We start from the raw sequence: 15,603 nt of genomic DNA, 5'->3' as shown, positions 1-15,603 counted from the left end.
ATCTCGAAAAAGACAAAAAATTGAAAAAAATAAAGACTTGAAGCCTGAATTAGTCAAAGGCGGGGGGCGGCGGGGGGAGAGAAGAGCAAACAGCGTATGCAAAGGCCCGGGGTCAAGAGAGAACCTGGCACTTTGGGGGAAGTTATGCGTCGTTCAAGATGGCTGGGGCCTGATGAGGAGAGGTGGTTTGAAGATCCGGATCGTGAATAACATGAATGTATTTAAAGTGCTTGGCACAGCCCACAGCAAATACTCTGCCATGGCAGCGGTCATTATCATTATGGTGTTGTAAACCAAGCTAAGGGTTTGGGACTTTATCCTGCAGTCAGTGGGGAGACATTCAGGGGTTTTAAGCCCAGGGTGACTTGATCAGATGTGCCATATGACCAGACTTAAGGAGATCTCTGTGACTACAGGGTGGATTATGGAGGAGAGAAGCAAGGCTGGAGGACCAAAAGACCTCCAGTGTGGAGACTAGTCTTATTATTCATTCATTCATTCATTCACTCAAACATGTAAAGAATCAGTGGATTATTAACTTGTTATTTATTTAAATATAATTGTTTTGTTATTATTATTAAGCATCTGTAATAATTCAGAAAGGAGATACAGGGTTGGGGGAGCAGTTTCAAATATCCCAACAGTAGAATAGATAAATATACATTGGAAGACAGAATACAGCAATGAGAATGAACTATAGCTACATGCAACAACATAAATGAGTCTCACAAGTGCAATGTCGAGCAAAAGAAAGCCAACACAATATAGAACTGCGTAATTCCATTTAAATGAAGTTCAAGGAACAGGCAAAGTGAAACTATAGTGTTTAGAGACACCCAGTGGTCAAACTATCAAAGAAAGAAGTGATTATCACAAAATTAACAGTGATTGATGATACCCTTTTTTAAAAAAATGTTTTAACATTTATTTATTATTGAGAGACAGAGAGAGAGACAGAGCATGAGCAGGGGAGGGGCCGAGAGACAGGGAGACACAGAATGTGAAGCAGGCTCCGGGCTCCGAGCTGTCAGCACAGAGCCCAACACGGGGCTCGAACTCACAAACTGTGAGGTCATGACCTGAGCTGAAGTTGGACACTCAACCGACTGAGCCATCCAGGTGCCCCTGGGCTCAATGATACCTTGACCTGAGTGACGTTCACCTGGGTGTTCACTCTGTGACAAATCACTAAGTTTTACATTTCTCTCTCTCTCTCTCCTTTTAAGGAAGTTTCACGTGCAGCGCAGAGCCCAACGCAGGCCTGATGCAGGGCCAAACTCACCACCCTAAGATCAAGACCTGAGCCAGACGCTTAACCGACTCAGCCACCCAGGTGGCCTTTACATTTCTGTTTTGTGCACTTTTCTGTATGTGTGCTACTCTTAACAATAAAAAGTGTTTCCAAAATAATGGGGCTTCGCTCTAAGGTAGCAGGAATGAGGTTGGAGAGAAGAGGCTGATTTTGACTGTTGTGCAGAAAGTGAGAACAGGAAGGTGAGGAATCCTTTGGGAGGAACGAGTCTGGGGAGGGAGGTGAAAGCAAAGAGCAGTGTTTAACACTGAGTTTGAGACCTGGAAGATACTGAAGTGGAAATGCCCAGGACCATTGTGTGAGCTCAGAAAAGTCACTTTCTCAAGTTCAGAGTCCCTTCTCCACAAGAGAGGGAAGCAGTGTGGCTTCATGGAATCAGCTTTGGGTTTTAACGCTGGGAAGCTTCGTCTTTAAAACCGCAGTTCTGGAGGCACCTGAGTGGCTCAGTTGGTTGAGCGTCGGACTCTTGATTTCAGCTCAGGTCATGATCTCACAGTATGTGGGATCGAGCCCCGCATTGGGCCCTGAGCCCATAGTGCAGAGCCTGCTTGAGAATCTCTCTCCCTCTCAATAAGTAAACATTAAAAAAACACAAAAGAAAAAACCAGTTCTGATACTTCATATAATTACTTGACCCCTGCCCCTTCCCCCAGCCTCAGTTTCCTCACGTGTGGACTTGAGATAATCATTTCTACTCTCATAGTTCTTGGAAAGGGTTACATGGTACAACAGGGATAGGCACTTGGGATGCTCGGTGCTTTAGTTACCAATTAAGAGACTCTGAGAAACAAATTAACGTACTTTGAAAGCAAAAAAACAGGAACAGATAGCAATCAGTACATGGTTTTTACACTCCTGTGTTAATAAGTACTAGCTGGGGAGCTTGCAAAACTAGGCCTTTTGGGACACCTGGCTGGCTCAGTCAGCGGAGCTTGAGACTCTTGATCTCAGGGTTGTGATTTCAAGCTCCACATTGGGTGTGGAGATTACTTAAAAAAAAAAAAAATCTTAAGAAGAAAAACTAGGTATTCTGTAAATCTAGAGAGACCGTATAATTTATTGTCCAAACCAGGGCGCTTTTGAGAAAGGATGCAATATTAATAATTATGCCAGGACAACAGATATAAGCCAAGACTGTCCCAGGGAGAGCAGGACATCTGGTCCCCCCTATGTAGGTCTAAGGTGGGCACCAGGCATCTGATTTCCCATCAAGCTTCCCAAGTGAACTGGACTCTCTGTAAGGGCAGGATTTGGCTGCACTTACTGGGCCTATCCGGAGCAGGTGTATTTGGGGAAGGCTCAAATCTACTTGGAGAAACCCTCACAACCCCGTGAGACGTAACAGCTAACATTTATTAAATGCCAGGTCCCACATGTGCTGAGTACTTTACAGACGCCATCTCAGTTCTCGCCAGGTGGACTTCTCTTCCATTACAGGAAACTACAGCTTAAAGATGTCGAACAACTCCTTCAAGGCCACACGTCCAGGGCGGAGGATACAGATCTGAACCAGCCAGACTCAGGAGCACCCTAGTTCATACTATTTGCCTCGCGTTTTGCTGACACTCCCCCACCCCCCCAGCTGCACGGGGCCAGACATCATGCACACCGGAGGCTGCGTGCAGCCCAGCCCGGGTACCTGCAGTCTCTGGCTCCACTTGGGAGATGCAAGGCGAACGGCAGATGGCAACCTTGTGTTCGTCTCAAGCCACTGTTGAGGTCAGTTTACTAAGGAGGCCCGACGGAGGTGGGGCTATTGAGTCGTCTGACAGCCTCTGCCCAAGAATCCTGTAGGGAGCCGCGCGTGGGGGAACCTAGCAACTGTATCTCCTGCTGGGCATTTATGGCTGGTCTGAGGTCTCAGTGAGGCTTTGCACCGCAACTAGTAGCCATACATAGGTCAGTGTTGGAAGAGCCCCACTGATGCATTTTAGTTGCATTCCTAACTTCGCCAAAGCCACCTTTATTATGGCTCCCACGGCTGTTTTAAGTTTCTTCTACTCAGGAACACTTGTAACTTGTGAAGCCTCATCCTGGGAGAAGATCCGATTTGCATGCAGCCTCGACATAGAAAATGGCTGGAAAACATTCTTGACAGATGCTCAGAGAGGGTAAGCGACTGGACATCAATGACACAGCCGCGCCGGAACTAGGACCCAGGCCCCCGCTACGCCCAGAGCTGCGTCACCACAACCCCGCCCCCGGGCCGGCGTCTTTGCCGAGCGCCCGCAGGTTCCCAGCCCGCCCCGCGCCCCCCGGTGCGCACACTCAGTCCGGCCCGGTTGGTGCACCTCCCACCTAGGTCCTCCAGCCCCAGCGGGTGTGCTCGCGGGGGAAACAGAGGCAGGGAGCGTGCTTGTGAGTTCGTTCCTTCCTCAGTTCACACCCCACGGCCCGCAAAGCTGCCCTGCCCTCCTGAGACCCGCATGGAATAGCAGGGAAGGACGGGAGGAAGGGAAGGGGCCGAAAGCAAGCAGGCTCTGAGGAGTCGGCCGGTTCTGCCACACTCAAGATGGCGGCGCGGCAGCGGCGAGGTCCCTCAGAGGCGGTACCGGCGCATGCGCAGCGCGGAGTCCCGGCCCGGGACACAAGATGGCGGCAGCGGCGCTGGGGAGGGCGAGGCGGAGGCGGCAAAACGGGAGGTCGAGCAGAACGTGTAGCCGCGTCCCCTCCAGTCCGCTCCGGGCAGGTAAGAGCCCCAGGAAGCCATGGTCCCGCCGCGAGCCGCTCCGGGTTCCGGGGATCCGAAGCCGGGCTGCGGTGGCCCCTCCGGCGCTTTCCGCTCGGGGCCACCGCTTGCCCTGTCTCTGCCGCCGCCGCCATCTTAGGCCCGCGGGTGGGCGGCCGGGCCGGTAGCTTGGGTGAGGGAGGTGGGCCCGGAGAGCGCGGGCGGAGCGGCCTCTAGGGCCCCTCCGCCGCTGCCGCCGCCACCGCCTTTGTGTCGGGCTCCGACTCTGAGTCGCCTCAGCCCGGGGGCGGGAGCGCGCGGTGGGGCGGGGGGCGGAGTCCGGGAGATGGGCCGGCGCGCGCGCGCCAAACAGCCCGCCCCCGCTGGGGTTTGGGGGGAGGGGAAGGGAAAGGGTGCGCGCGCTGGCGGTGGGGGGGTGTAGTCCCCGTCTCTTGTGGCCCCCGCGCCTGCGCATTTTGCAAGTCCTTTGACTCCGCCCTATTGGTTTGGAGGGTTCTGATTGGCACATTACTGAGATGGTCCCGCCCCATCTTCCAATCCCGTAACCGGGTTCTTTTCCTTCTGGTGGGTTCCTCCGGTTGCGCAGATACAGTTGTTTAGTAAGCTGATCGGCACTAGCTGTGGTATGCCAAGAGCCGGGGAACCTCAGGATAAATAAAAACGTTATCTTAATAATAGACTTATTTCTTACTTAAAGTGTACAATATACTAGACTCTACGTGTAGAGACCATAGAGATCGAGTCATTCCTGTTTGTTAAGTCGGAACGCGCGGCAGAAGGATCTGGACCCCGAGTCTGTCCACACCCAGAGCAGGTTCTTTGGCCACCAACCCGCTGCTTCCAAATCACCTGGGAAATTAAGAAAAAGTTTTAATCGTAAAAAATTGGTAAAGGTTTGAACTGGTGTAAAATTTGTCATCCTGTTTCCCAGTCCCACCTCTGGAGTGCGTTTAAAAAAAATACAAATTCTTGTGTGTCTCCCTTCTCCATTTCTGACTCCTACGATGTGAGGTGAGGGACGGGCGGGAATCTGGATTTCTATTACAGGCCCTCTGATGGCTGTGATACGGGTTTTGGAAACACTGCAGTGTCCCTGTTTGGCCTCACCGAGCTGGGCTGCATGTGCTGCCTGTGCATGGTTCAGCTACGTGGTGCCTCAACGTCACACGATATTTATTGGCAAAAATATTTTTCAATAAAGTTGAACATGCTGAGTTATGTAATGCATTTGCATGTAACGTGTTAAAAGATTGATTCCAAGAAACGTGTTTTTTGTGGCCTCTGATCTGTGATAAGTACGGTTGACCCTTGAACAACACAAGAGTTGGGGGCACTGATCTCCAGTGCAGTGGAAAATCCCAGTATAACTTTGGACTCCCCAAAACTTCACTAATAGCCTGCAGTTAACCAGAAGCCTTTCTGGCAACATAAGCAGTCGGTGAACACATGTTTTGTATGTTATATGAATTATATACTGTATTTTTAAAATGAGCTAGAGGAAAGAAAATGTTAAGAAAATCATAAGGACAAGTAAATACATTTATAGCGCTGTATCATGTTGAAAAAAAGCCATGTGTAAGTGGACCCGTGTGGTTTGGACCCATGTTGTTAAGGGACAACTATATGTTCACTTTTATCTTAGGGATATTTTGGTTGATAGGAGCAGCTACACAATTTGTGGGGTCCCGTGTGCGAAATGAAAATGTGGGTCCCCTCTGTTAAAAATTTATTAAAAATTTCAAAGACAGTAACAGTGGAGCATTAAACCAGGCTTAGGGCCCTCCTCATCCCGGAGCCCATGTGACTTCAGGCGGCAAGTCCGTGAAATGTTTTGGTTTGGGAACCTTGAGAAGTACCATTTCATCCCTTGAATCCCCAGATCTCCCACAGTGTCTCCTGCCTTGTCCTGGGGGCTCCCAACTTGCTGTGTCATTGCCCCTCTTATTTTGTCCCTGCTGTGCAGCATTTCACAGGTCTGTGACTCTCTCTTCTATTTGCTCTGCAGTTGCTGATGCGAGGAGGTCCCTGGGCCCCCGTTCACTCCACTGCTGACCCGGCCACCCACCTGTGCTGAGCCTTCCTGCAGGCCTCCCCCTGCCTCTGTTGGACCCTGTGACGTGGGGGTCCACCTGGTTGGAGAAGAAAACCCTCTCATGCTAGCATTGCAGACCCCAGAGGGTGAGAAAAAGAGGGACCTTGTCCAGCCTTGAGACCTGTGGGCTCAGCCCCAAGGCATCGGGAATCCCTCCTACCCAGAGAATCAAGCTTTTTCTCCCCTTGGTTAGTGGTTCCGAACCTTTTTGTTATCATGGCCCCCTTTGGTTGTATGTATGTCCTCTTGCTCCGTGCATTTTTTATCTGCCAAACTGTACTGACAAAGTAACCATTCACTTTTCTCTTTCCAAATTAACAAAGACATCTATGACTGAGTGTACAATAAAATTAATGTCCCAGTGATTCCTATGATGTCGTCAACAGCCAATCAGAGCTTCTGATCAGCATGAGATAATCAGTGTGACCACAAGGAGTTGATAAAATGTCAGCAAGCAAAGATAACTGATGGTTAAACATGGCTTCGTGCTCTTTTTGTGGGTAAATGTTTCTTTGGGTGCTGTGGCATATTGAAAACAACTTTGGGATCACCAGTTCAATCTCAGTTGGGCCCCTAGAAGTCTAACAGCCAGATTGGGAATCACTTTGGCCATTGAGGCTCGTGCTGGGTGTGCTTTGGGCGAAGGTAGCGGAGAATACAAATCTGAAGGAGCTGACCTGCTTCCTGGTAAATTTTCACCTGGGGATTAGGAAGGACTGAATTAGATGTTTCTTCTCAGTCCCACTGGTTTCTTTAGCAACAGATTGTTTCCTGCCCTGAAGTGTAGAATGAAGCAGCCAGTTAGATGCCATGGCCCACTCTGGGCTGCGCTTTGTTCCAGTTAGATTTTATTGGATAGGAACAGGGAAGAGGAGGATTTACTGTTCTTTTTTGTGGGAGTTGCTTCCCAAGGGCAGACCCTGTTCTGTCTTCTGTGGCACTCTGTGCTTTGTAAATATTTGCAGAATGAATGGAGTTCCTGTTGGGTCCAGGTACCATGCTGAGCGCTGGAGAGAACTGGACCCAGTTCCTAGCCCTGGGAGTTCTGACAGTCTGATGGGGAGACAAATCCAGTTCATAGACCAGACTGAGTGCTACGGTGGAGGTGTTCATGGCCCTGCGGATGGGCTCTGACCACCTAGCTTTGGGAAGGGAGAGTCTAGGAAGGCTTCCTGGAGCATGTGAACATAGTGACAAGCCAGGCAGAGAACTGGGGAGAGCATTTCAGGCAGAAGGAGCAACAGGACTGCACCCATTTTACAGTTGAGAGAACTGCAACTTTGGTCCCAGGGCTCCCGCGGTACCACACTGGCCCTCCAGGACAGGACCAGAGTGACTTTTTTCAGACCTACAAGTGGTCAGGGGGGCCCTCAGTGGGTTGTAATTGGTGGGTGGGGGCTGGGGGTGGAGCTGACCTCCGCACCCTGCTGGCCTAACACCCTTCGGTCCTCTGTGTGGCAGGTCCGGTGTGGGTGCGGAGATGGCCAATGAGAATCACGGCAGCCCCCGGGAGGAAGCGTCCCTGCTGAGTCACTCCCCGGGCACCTCCAATCAGAGCCAGCCCTGTTCTCCAAAGCCCATCCGCCTGGTGCAGGACCTCCCAGGTACTGGCGAGGGGCAGGGTAGGGTGGTGGGGTAGGAAAGATGCCCCAGGAGCAGCCCTGACCCTGGCCGGGTTCCATGCTTGTTTGCAGAGGAGCTGGTGCACGCGGGCTGGGAGAAGTGCTGGAGCAGGAGGGAGAACCGTCCCTACTACTTCAACCGATTTACCAACCAGTCCCTGTGGGAGATGCCTGTGCTGGGCCAACATGACGTGATTGTGAGTGCCAGCCTAGGGCAGGGGTCTCAAAGCAGCTTCTGGCGTCTGGGCCTTCCCCCGAACGTATCTTGAGCAGCTATTATGAGCCTAGTCCTGTGTTGGGACCTGGGGATATAGTGATACACGAGAGAAGACATATTCCCTGCTCGCAAGGAACCTATACTCAAATAGGGGAGACTGACATGTAAAGAGACGATTGTAGATAGTATGTGATATTGAACTACCTGTTACTGTGCCTGTAATGCAGTTGTGAGCCAAGACAGACATGGTCGTTCCCTTGTACTCTCGGGGGGCCCACAGTCTACTGAGGGGCCAGTACGATTATATTTGGCTTGTGTATGAAGAATAGTGTTAGAGTACAGCAGGGACCATGGTCCGGTTTGGGGGAGGGGAGTGGACAGGACGGGACAGGAAAGCGTCTCTTTGAATTAGCATTTAAGGTGACAGAGTTAGAAAAGTTGGGGAGAAGCACGTTCTAGAAGTGGAAAGGTCAATGTGATAGGCAAGTAGCAACACGGCCGTCTGCCAGAAACGTGGGCTTTTGGATCCCTGTCAGTTGGGGTGAACTTTTTTTTCTGGGCATAATCAAGCCAGTTGGCACTCCCATTTTGCAGATGAAGCCACTGAGGCTCAGAGATGGGAAATGATTGGCCTGAGACCTCAAGCCAGTAAGAGGCAGAGCTGGACTCAAACCTCTTAGGATCTCAGGGCCACCCTGCCTACCATCATGCTTCTTTTTGGTGTTGCCAAAGGCATTCCACCCACAGGGCCTTGCTTTTTCAAAAACAAGCATTTCTTGACTCTTTCCTTTATCCCTGACTCTCTGGTATTTAAGAAATTAATGTGTACAGTGTGTTTATCTCATACCAGAGGTCATGTTAAGCTGGTCATATTCACTGACTCATTTAATCATCTTCCCAGTGGGAGGTTGGGCCTGTTTAGGAGGAGGGCCATTTTGAATGTGAGGGAATTAGGACAGGATGGAACTCCGCCAAGGTCACATGGTTGCAAGTAGCCAGTGGGACTGGAGCCCAGCGTTCTTTCTGCATCCCAGTCTCTGAGCAGTAGGAGCAGGGGTCAGGAGGGCATCAGGATTCCGTATTACCGGGACTCCTAACCCACTGGCCCCGGTTGCAATTCTGCTGGTCTCCCTCCACCAGTCGGACCCTTTGGGGCTGAATGCGACCCCACTGCCCCAAGACTCCAGTTTGGTGGAAACCCCCCCGGCTGAGAACAAGCCCCGAAAGCGGCAGCTCTCGGAAGAGCAGCCAAGCGGCAATGGTGTGAAGAAGCCCAAGGTGAGTGCTGGCGGGCTCTGAGGACCTGGCTGGCAAGTGGCCAAGCCAGGCGGGCAGCCAGCAGCTTCCCTGCAAAGGCCGGGCAGTGGCAGGTCGGTCAGGAGCGGGGCCTGGGCACAGCTCACCGGGTTTGGCGCTGGAACCATAGGCTGACTCTCCTGACCCTGATGCCTTCTCCTTTTTTGCTCCAGATTGAAATCCCTGTGACACCCACGGGCCCATCGGTGCCTAGCTCCCCCAGTATCCCAGGAACCCCAACACTGAAGATGTGGGGGACATCCCCTGAAGATAAACAGCAGGCGGCTCTCCTCCGGCCCACCGAGTGAGTCCCTGCTATAGTCCCTCGGGGGCACGCACTGATGCGGCCTGCGTGCCTGGGAGACTGGGGTGTGGTGGCAGCCAGGGCACCCCTCCTTCCCTTTCCTCTACTGTCCTCGTTGCTCTTTTCTGTGCCCCAAGGGTGTACTGGGATCTGGACATCCAGACCAACGCGGTCATCAAGCACCGGGGGCCTTCAGAGGTGCTGCCCCCGCACCCCGAGGTGGAGCTGCTGCGCTCCCAGCTCATCCTCAAGCTTCGGCAGCACTATCGGGAGCTGTGCCAGCAGCGAGAGGGTAACTGCCTCCGGGGCCTCAGAGCCCTGTTTCCACCTGCTGCGAGCAAGAACCGGGCTTGGGGAATGGTGCAGGGGAGCCTAGTGGCCCAGAGCATAGGCAGTGGATGGGGACGGGCCTGCTTGGAGCCCCAGCTCCTCTAACCGCTTCCAGAAAGGGTGGCTGGCATCAGTAACTACAAAAGGAATCATTAACACTTCCGGAGTGCTTCGTTTGCCAGGTATCATTTGAAGCCTTTTTATGTATCTGTGATACAAAAACAGAAGTATCTGTCCTGGTGGCCTTGCTACTACTAGGAGTAAGAGGAATGGAAAGTCCTCAGTAAACTGCAGCTTTTATTAATTAGTAAATAAGCCTGCTTAACTTTGCTGGAATATAGTGTTTCTCTTTTCCCCTTTTACTCTAAGGATCATCTAACAAAACCCTTTATAAAACTAGCGATTCTTAGAATATACTTTGGGAGGTGTTGCCTGGAACATGAGCTCCTGACTTAACAGGCTGTCATTCACTGTTGCACCTCCAGTACCCACACGATGCCTCCTGTCTAAAGCCAGACCTTCACCAGCTCTTCTGTCCTGCAGGCATCGAGCCCCCTCGAGAATCCTTCAACCGCTGGATGCTGGAGCGCAAGGTCGTGGACAAAGGCTCTGACCCCCTGTTGCCGAGCAACTGTGAACCGGTCGTGTCGCCCTCCATGTTTCGCGAAATCATGAATGACATTCCCATCAGGTACACCTGCGCAGCTGGGGCCAGCTAAGGGTTGTGTAGCCAGTTCTGCATTGAAGGCTCCTAACTCTATCCATTCTCTATCCCAGGTTATCCCGAATCAAGTTCCGGGAGGAAGCCAAGCGCCTGCTCTTTAAATATGCAGAGGCTGCTAGGCGGCTCATCGAATCCAGGTTTGCTCTCTCCTGCCCCCAGCAAGCTGGGTGTGTGATCAAAGTGGGGAGGTCCTGGGCCATGTGGCCCATCTAATGGAGTGCAGTCATTGTGCTTGGTGGCAGGAGGAGGGCTGGCTCCCAAAGGCAGAACAAGAGCCCGAATGTCAGTGCAGGTGGGGTGGGAGGAGTAAGGAGTGTGGACAGATGCCTGATAGCTCCCTCCACCGGCAGGAGTGCGTCCCCCGACAGCAGGAAGGTGGTCAAATGGAACGTGGAGGACACCTTCAGCTGGCTGCGGAAGGACCACTCTGCCTCTAAGGAGGACTACATGGTGAGTGGCCCCGGGTAAGGAGGCCCGTGGAAAGGCTCTGGGGTTGCTTCCTCCAAGAAGCCCACTCTGCCTGCCCAGGCTGGGCGGAGCCCCACAGCATCCTGTTCCTGTGCACTTCAGTAAACCTTTGACGCTCATTGGTCCCTAAACTCCTGCATGTAGAGAGGTTTGTCCAGGTTCCTGGCTCTCTCCTAAAAGACTCTCTTCATTAAGGTTCTTAACAGAATCCCGTGCTCAGCTACACACCATAAGTAGCTTTTTCAACTTAATGTTCAGCATCTCCCTTGAATAGATTTTTGGACACAGATTGACAGACTGCCTTTTCTGGGGTGTGTGCGACTTCACAGTTACGAGCTGGCACCAGACTCATTTCCCTACTTTACTGTGTCCACAACAGTTCTGTTTTCTGGCCCAGACCCGTCACTTCTCTAACTGTCCGCCAGCACTAGCAATGGGCTTTCTTTTCAGGACCATTTTTCACAAGAGACAAGGTTTCGCACTTCACGATAGTAACTGTACTTGACACGTAGAGTGACAAAGGTAGGTGTGCTCACTAGCCAGAGTGACTCATTTTCACTCATCACTTTCACACGTGTGATTCGGCAAAATTACAAATGCCTAGTTAAATCCTTGCAAGTTGCTAAAAGCTCAAATTTTAAATCTGCAATGACCAAGGACCCCGTTTTGTAATGGTGTCTCTCCCTGATAGTCGGCAAATGCTTTATAAGCGGGGACTGTGCCTGGTTTGTGTGTTTCCCCAGCAATTATCATGGGATCTGGCACAGTGTAACCCCAACCATAGGTGCTGGCATTTATCGGACACTTGCTGTATGCCAGGGGCTTGGTAAGCCCTTAATGGGAATGATCACATGTAATACTTAAACTGCCTTATCAGGTGAGTACTGTGTGTTCCCTTAACAGTAGAGGAATTAAGATTCAGAGATGCCAAGGGACTTGTCCAAGTGACACAGCTAGTAAGTAACAGCCGGTTTCAAAGCGCGGACTGCTAGAATCCACCAGCCCTCCCTCAACAGCCACCTAGAGCCCTGATCAAGAGTGTCTCCTCCAGGACCGCCTGGAGCATCTGCGGAGGCAGTGTGGCCCCCACGTCTCGGCCGCGGCCAAGGACTCCGTGGAGGGCATCTGCAGTAAGATCTACCACATCTCCCTGGAGTATGTCAAACGGATCCGAGAGAAGCACCTGGCCATCCTCAAGGAAAACAACATCCCAGGTGAGGGGCCGGTGGCAGGGAGCCAGCTGTGATGCCGTCAACGGTGTACCCCAGGCCCTGAGTGAAGGGACTGGGTGAGCAAGGCTGAGCCTCTAGGCCACGGCTGGTTTGGGCAAGCCCGTTTCTCCCGGCAGTGTCTGAGGCAGGCCCTGCTGTCTTTCGGTGCAGGGTTCCCAGCACTCCTCCAGGAACTGGAGAAGGGTTGGGAGTGGGGGAGCTGGAAGGTGGTGGACACGACAGGCCGGGGTAAGCAGTTAGGTGGACGACTTGCATTTACAGCTGCTTTCTGCAAGCCCCGGTTCCCCCACCCTGCAGGCTAATACCCAGCCGTAGGATCATACGAGAACTCTGTGGTAATTCGAAGCGCTTGACCCAAAAAGATGCCTAAGTAGGGTACCGTAATCACGGACGTGCCACAGTTCTACTTCCACGTGGCCAACCGGGGGTTTGCGTCAGTATGCAGCATGGCGACACAGGCCACCAGTTCTTGCCCCTGCTAAGAACTTTGTTCTCAAACCATCTGAGCTGCATTCTGCTCCTCCGTGGGATTAGACTTACCTCCCTTGGTTACTGGGGTACGTGTGTGAGCACACGGGGGGCAGAGGCCGTCCGTCCGGGGTGAGGATTAGCAGAGCCGCTGCAGGGAGGCCCCTCATTGCTCTCCCTGCCCACAGAGGAGGTGGAGGCCCCAGAAGTGGAGCCCCGCCTGGTGTACTGTTACCCGGTCCGGCTGGCCGTGTCTGCGCCCCCCATGCCCAGCGTGGAGATGCATATGGAGAATAACGTGGTCTGCATCCGGTATAAGGGGGAGATGGTCAAGGTCAGCCGCAACTACTTCAGCAAGCTGGTAAGAGCTAGGGTGAAGGGGAGGCAGGTCCCCACAGGTGCAAGAAGTGAGGGCTGCCTCCTCCTTGACCCAGCGTCCTCAGCAAGAGGCCAGTTACGAGGGAGTGAGGGGCCGCTGTGTAAGGGCCTTGCTCTCTGTCCCACAGTGGCTGCTTTACCGCTACAGCTGCATTGACGACTCTGCCTTTGAGCGGTTCCTGCCCCGAGTCTGGTGTCTTCTCCGACGGTACCAGGTATGGGCCTGGGGCAGCTGGGGGTGGGCTCTTCTAGACGCAGGGGGAAGGCTGAGCCCTGGAGGCTGACCGTGGCCTCTGTGTAGATGATGTTTGGCGTGGGCCTCTACGAGGGGACAGGCCTGCAGGGATCGCTGCCCGTGCACGTCTTTGAGGCCCTCCACCGGCTCTTCAGTGTCAGCTTTGAGTGCTTCGCCTCGCCCCTCAACTGCTACTTCCGCCAGTACTGCTCTGCCTTCCCAGACACAGATGGCTACTTCGGCTCCCGCGGGTGAGAGCCAGGGGCTGCTGGGCCCTTCTGCCCAGGCCCTGGAAGGGGTCCTCTAGAGCATAGATAGCACCCGGGCCAGCTACTTGGGATTGGGCAGTGTTGGGTGTAGTCCCTGCCTTCACCCCTTGCTAGCTGTGTGACTTTGGACTTATCGCTGAACTTCAGGAGCCTGTGATAGTCCCTAACTCATCTTGTGGGTTTCTCTGTGAATAAGCCCAGGCTGGGATAGGAGCATGTGGTTCCCAGCACTGAGAGACATGGGAAATGGTAATTCAGAGCTCAGAGATCGTTCAGACCTCGGGGACCTTACAGACTAATGTGGGGTGTTGGAGGGGGGTGAGCATGGGTGAAAGGGGACACAGCTTCCAGTAAGAAGACCAGCCTGGGCCAGCAAGAGGGAAAGCACAGCAGCTGGGGAACTCCTGGCTGTGGCTTGTGCTGTGGTGGCAGCGGGGCTCGAACTGGATCTGAGCTCCAGCCATTCCACTAAGCAGCCTGGTGGACTTGGCTGCCCAGCCCGAGCCTCTCTGTCCTCAGCACTCCAGTGGAGTCGGCCACACCTTGTCCCAGGATGAATTAAGGGTGAATGTTGGCCTGTGGCCTGACCAGGGCCGTCCTTTCAACGAGGTGGGGGCGGCACCTGTTTCCGGTTGAGGGCTGGGATTCTGGCAGGACTTAGAGTGCTCACCTCCATCCCCAGGCCCTGCCTGGATTTTTCCCCGCTGAGTGGTTCCTTTGAGGCCAACCCTCCGTTCTGCGAGGAACTCATGGATGCCATGGTCTCTCACTTTGAGGTGGGTGTGCAGCTGGCGGTGGGGGTGGGGTAGGTTGGCAAGCGGGATCGCCAGCTACCCGGAGGGCAGCCTCTGACATCCACCCCGTACCCCCTCCCACAGAAACTGCTCGAGAGCTCCCCGGAGCCCCTGTCCTTCATCGTGTTTATCCCGGAGTGGCGAGAACCCCCCACACCGGCGCTCACCCGCATGGAGCAGAGCCGCTTCAAACGCCACCAGCTGGTCCTGCCTGCCTTTGAGCACGAGTACCGCAGTGGCTCCCAGCACGTCTGCAAGAAGTGGGTGCCTGGGGAGGGCAGGGGCAGGAGGGCCGGCCGATCGGGCCGGGCCAAGCCCCACCCTGAGCTGCTCCTTTGCCCACAGGGAGGAAATGCACTACAAGGCCGTCCACAACACGGCCGTGCTCTTCCTACAGAACGACCCTGGCTTTGCCAAGTGGGGGCCGACGCCCGAGCGGCTGCAGGAGCTGAGCACCGCCTACCGGCAGTCAGGCCGCAGCCACGGCTCCAGTTCCTCGTCGTCTTCCTCTGAGAACAAGGACCGGGACTCCGGCCGCGAGCAGGGCCCCAGCCGCGAGCCTCACCCCACTTAACACATCCTGCGGGGAGGAGGAGCCCCAGGGTGCTGGTACGGACTGCTGGGACTTGGGCCTCTTGGGGCTGAGCAGACCCCAGGACCCTCCCCCTGAGGTGGCAGCAGGGCTCAGGCTGCCAGTGACATAGGAAGATTATGGCTCTGCCAGGGCTCCCCCTCCCTGCCCGATCCCCTGACTCCTCACCTCAAACTTGCTCCAGCTCCCGTGTAAATAGGCCCCATCCCTTCCCTTCCTACCCACCCCCACCCCCTCACCCATACCGTCTTATTGCCACCTCGTTTCATTTGTAAAAGGAAATACAGAAGCCTCCCTAAGAACGTGTGAGGGTCTTGAGGGCAGAGAAGGCGGAGAGTCTGGAGCTAGTCCTGGGACCACACCCTCTACGTTCAGGCTCACCTTCTGGACCCCTGGGCCTCCACGCCCCAGCCCCGGGATCCAGTGTCTAACTTCTCACCCTGCTGACCCCACAGTTGGGTCCCTGGTGGCCTCTGCCTGTGTCCATCGGGTCTGAAGAGTCCAGAGCCCAGCACCATCCATCTGTAAGTCCCAGACTCCCACAGCCAGGCCTGCCCTCGTACCTCTAGGGAGCAGAGGAC

The 15,603-nt window shown here is 53.8% G+C and overlaps 1 protein-coding gene across 5 annotated transcripts; it reads left to right on the top strand.

The window, feature by feature from the left end:
• The first annotated feature begins 3,887 nt into the window (after window positions 1–3,887).
• PCIF1 (phosphorylated CTD interacting factor 1) lies at window positions 3,888–15,321 on the top strand. 5 transcript variants are annotated; one of them, XM_043553824.1, is made up of 18 exons: window positions 3,888–4,001; window positions 6,007–6,179; window positions 6,480–6,593; window positions 7,555–7,697; window positions 7,788–7,912; window positions 9,073–9,210; window positions 9,402–9,532; window positions 9,670–9,824; window positions 10,406–10,553; window positions 10,640–10,723; window positions 10,937–11,036; window positions 12,106–12,268; window positions 12,943–13,115; window positions 13,261–13,347; window positions 13,434–13,618; window positions 14,319–14,412; window positions 14,515–14,690; window positions 14,776–15,321. In XM_043553824.1, the coding sequence occupies exons 3-18, from the start codon at window positions 6,571–6,573 to the stop codon at window positions 15,002–15,004; spliced, it is 2,154 nt and encodes a 717-aa protein (XP_043409759.1). In that variant the 5' UTR covers window positions 3,888–4,001; window positions 6,007–6,179; window positions 6,480–6,570; the 3' UTR covers window positions 15,005–15,321. The 5 variants fall into 5 exon arrangements, with proteins under 5 accessions (XP_043409759.1, XP_043409757.1, XP_043409758.1 ...); XM_043553822.1 differs by having other exon boundaries at window positions 6,007–6,281; XM_043553823.1 differs by having other exon boundaries at window positions 6,007–6,281; window positions 6,417–6,593.
• The last annotated feature ends 282 nt before the right edge of the window (window positions 15,322–15,603 follow it).

This window comes from Prionailurus bengalensis, chromosome A3, assembly GCF_016509475.1.
Source record: "Prionailurus bengalensis isolate Pbe53 chromosome A3, Fcat_Pben_1.1_paternal_pri, whole genome shotgun sequence".
In the NCBI taxonomy this organism is placed as follows: domain Eukaryota; kingdom Metazoa; phylum Chordata; class Mammalia; order Carnivora; family Felidae; genus Prionailurus; species Prionailurus bengalensis.
This window is presented reverse-complemented; position numbering and strand designations above follow the sequence as displayed.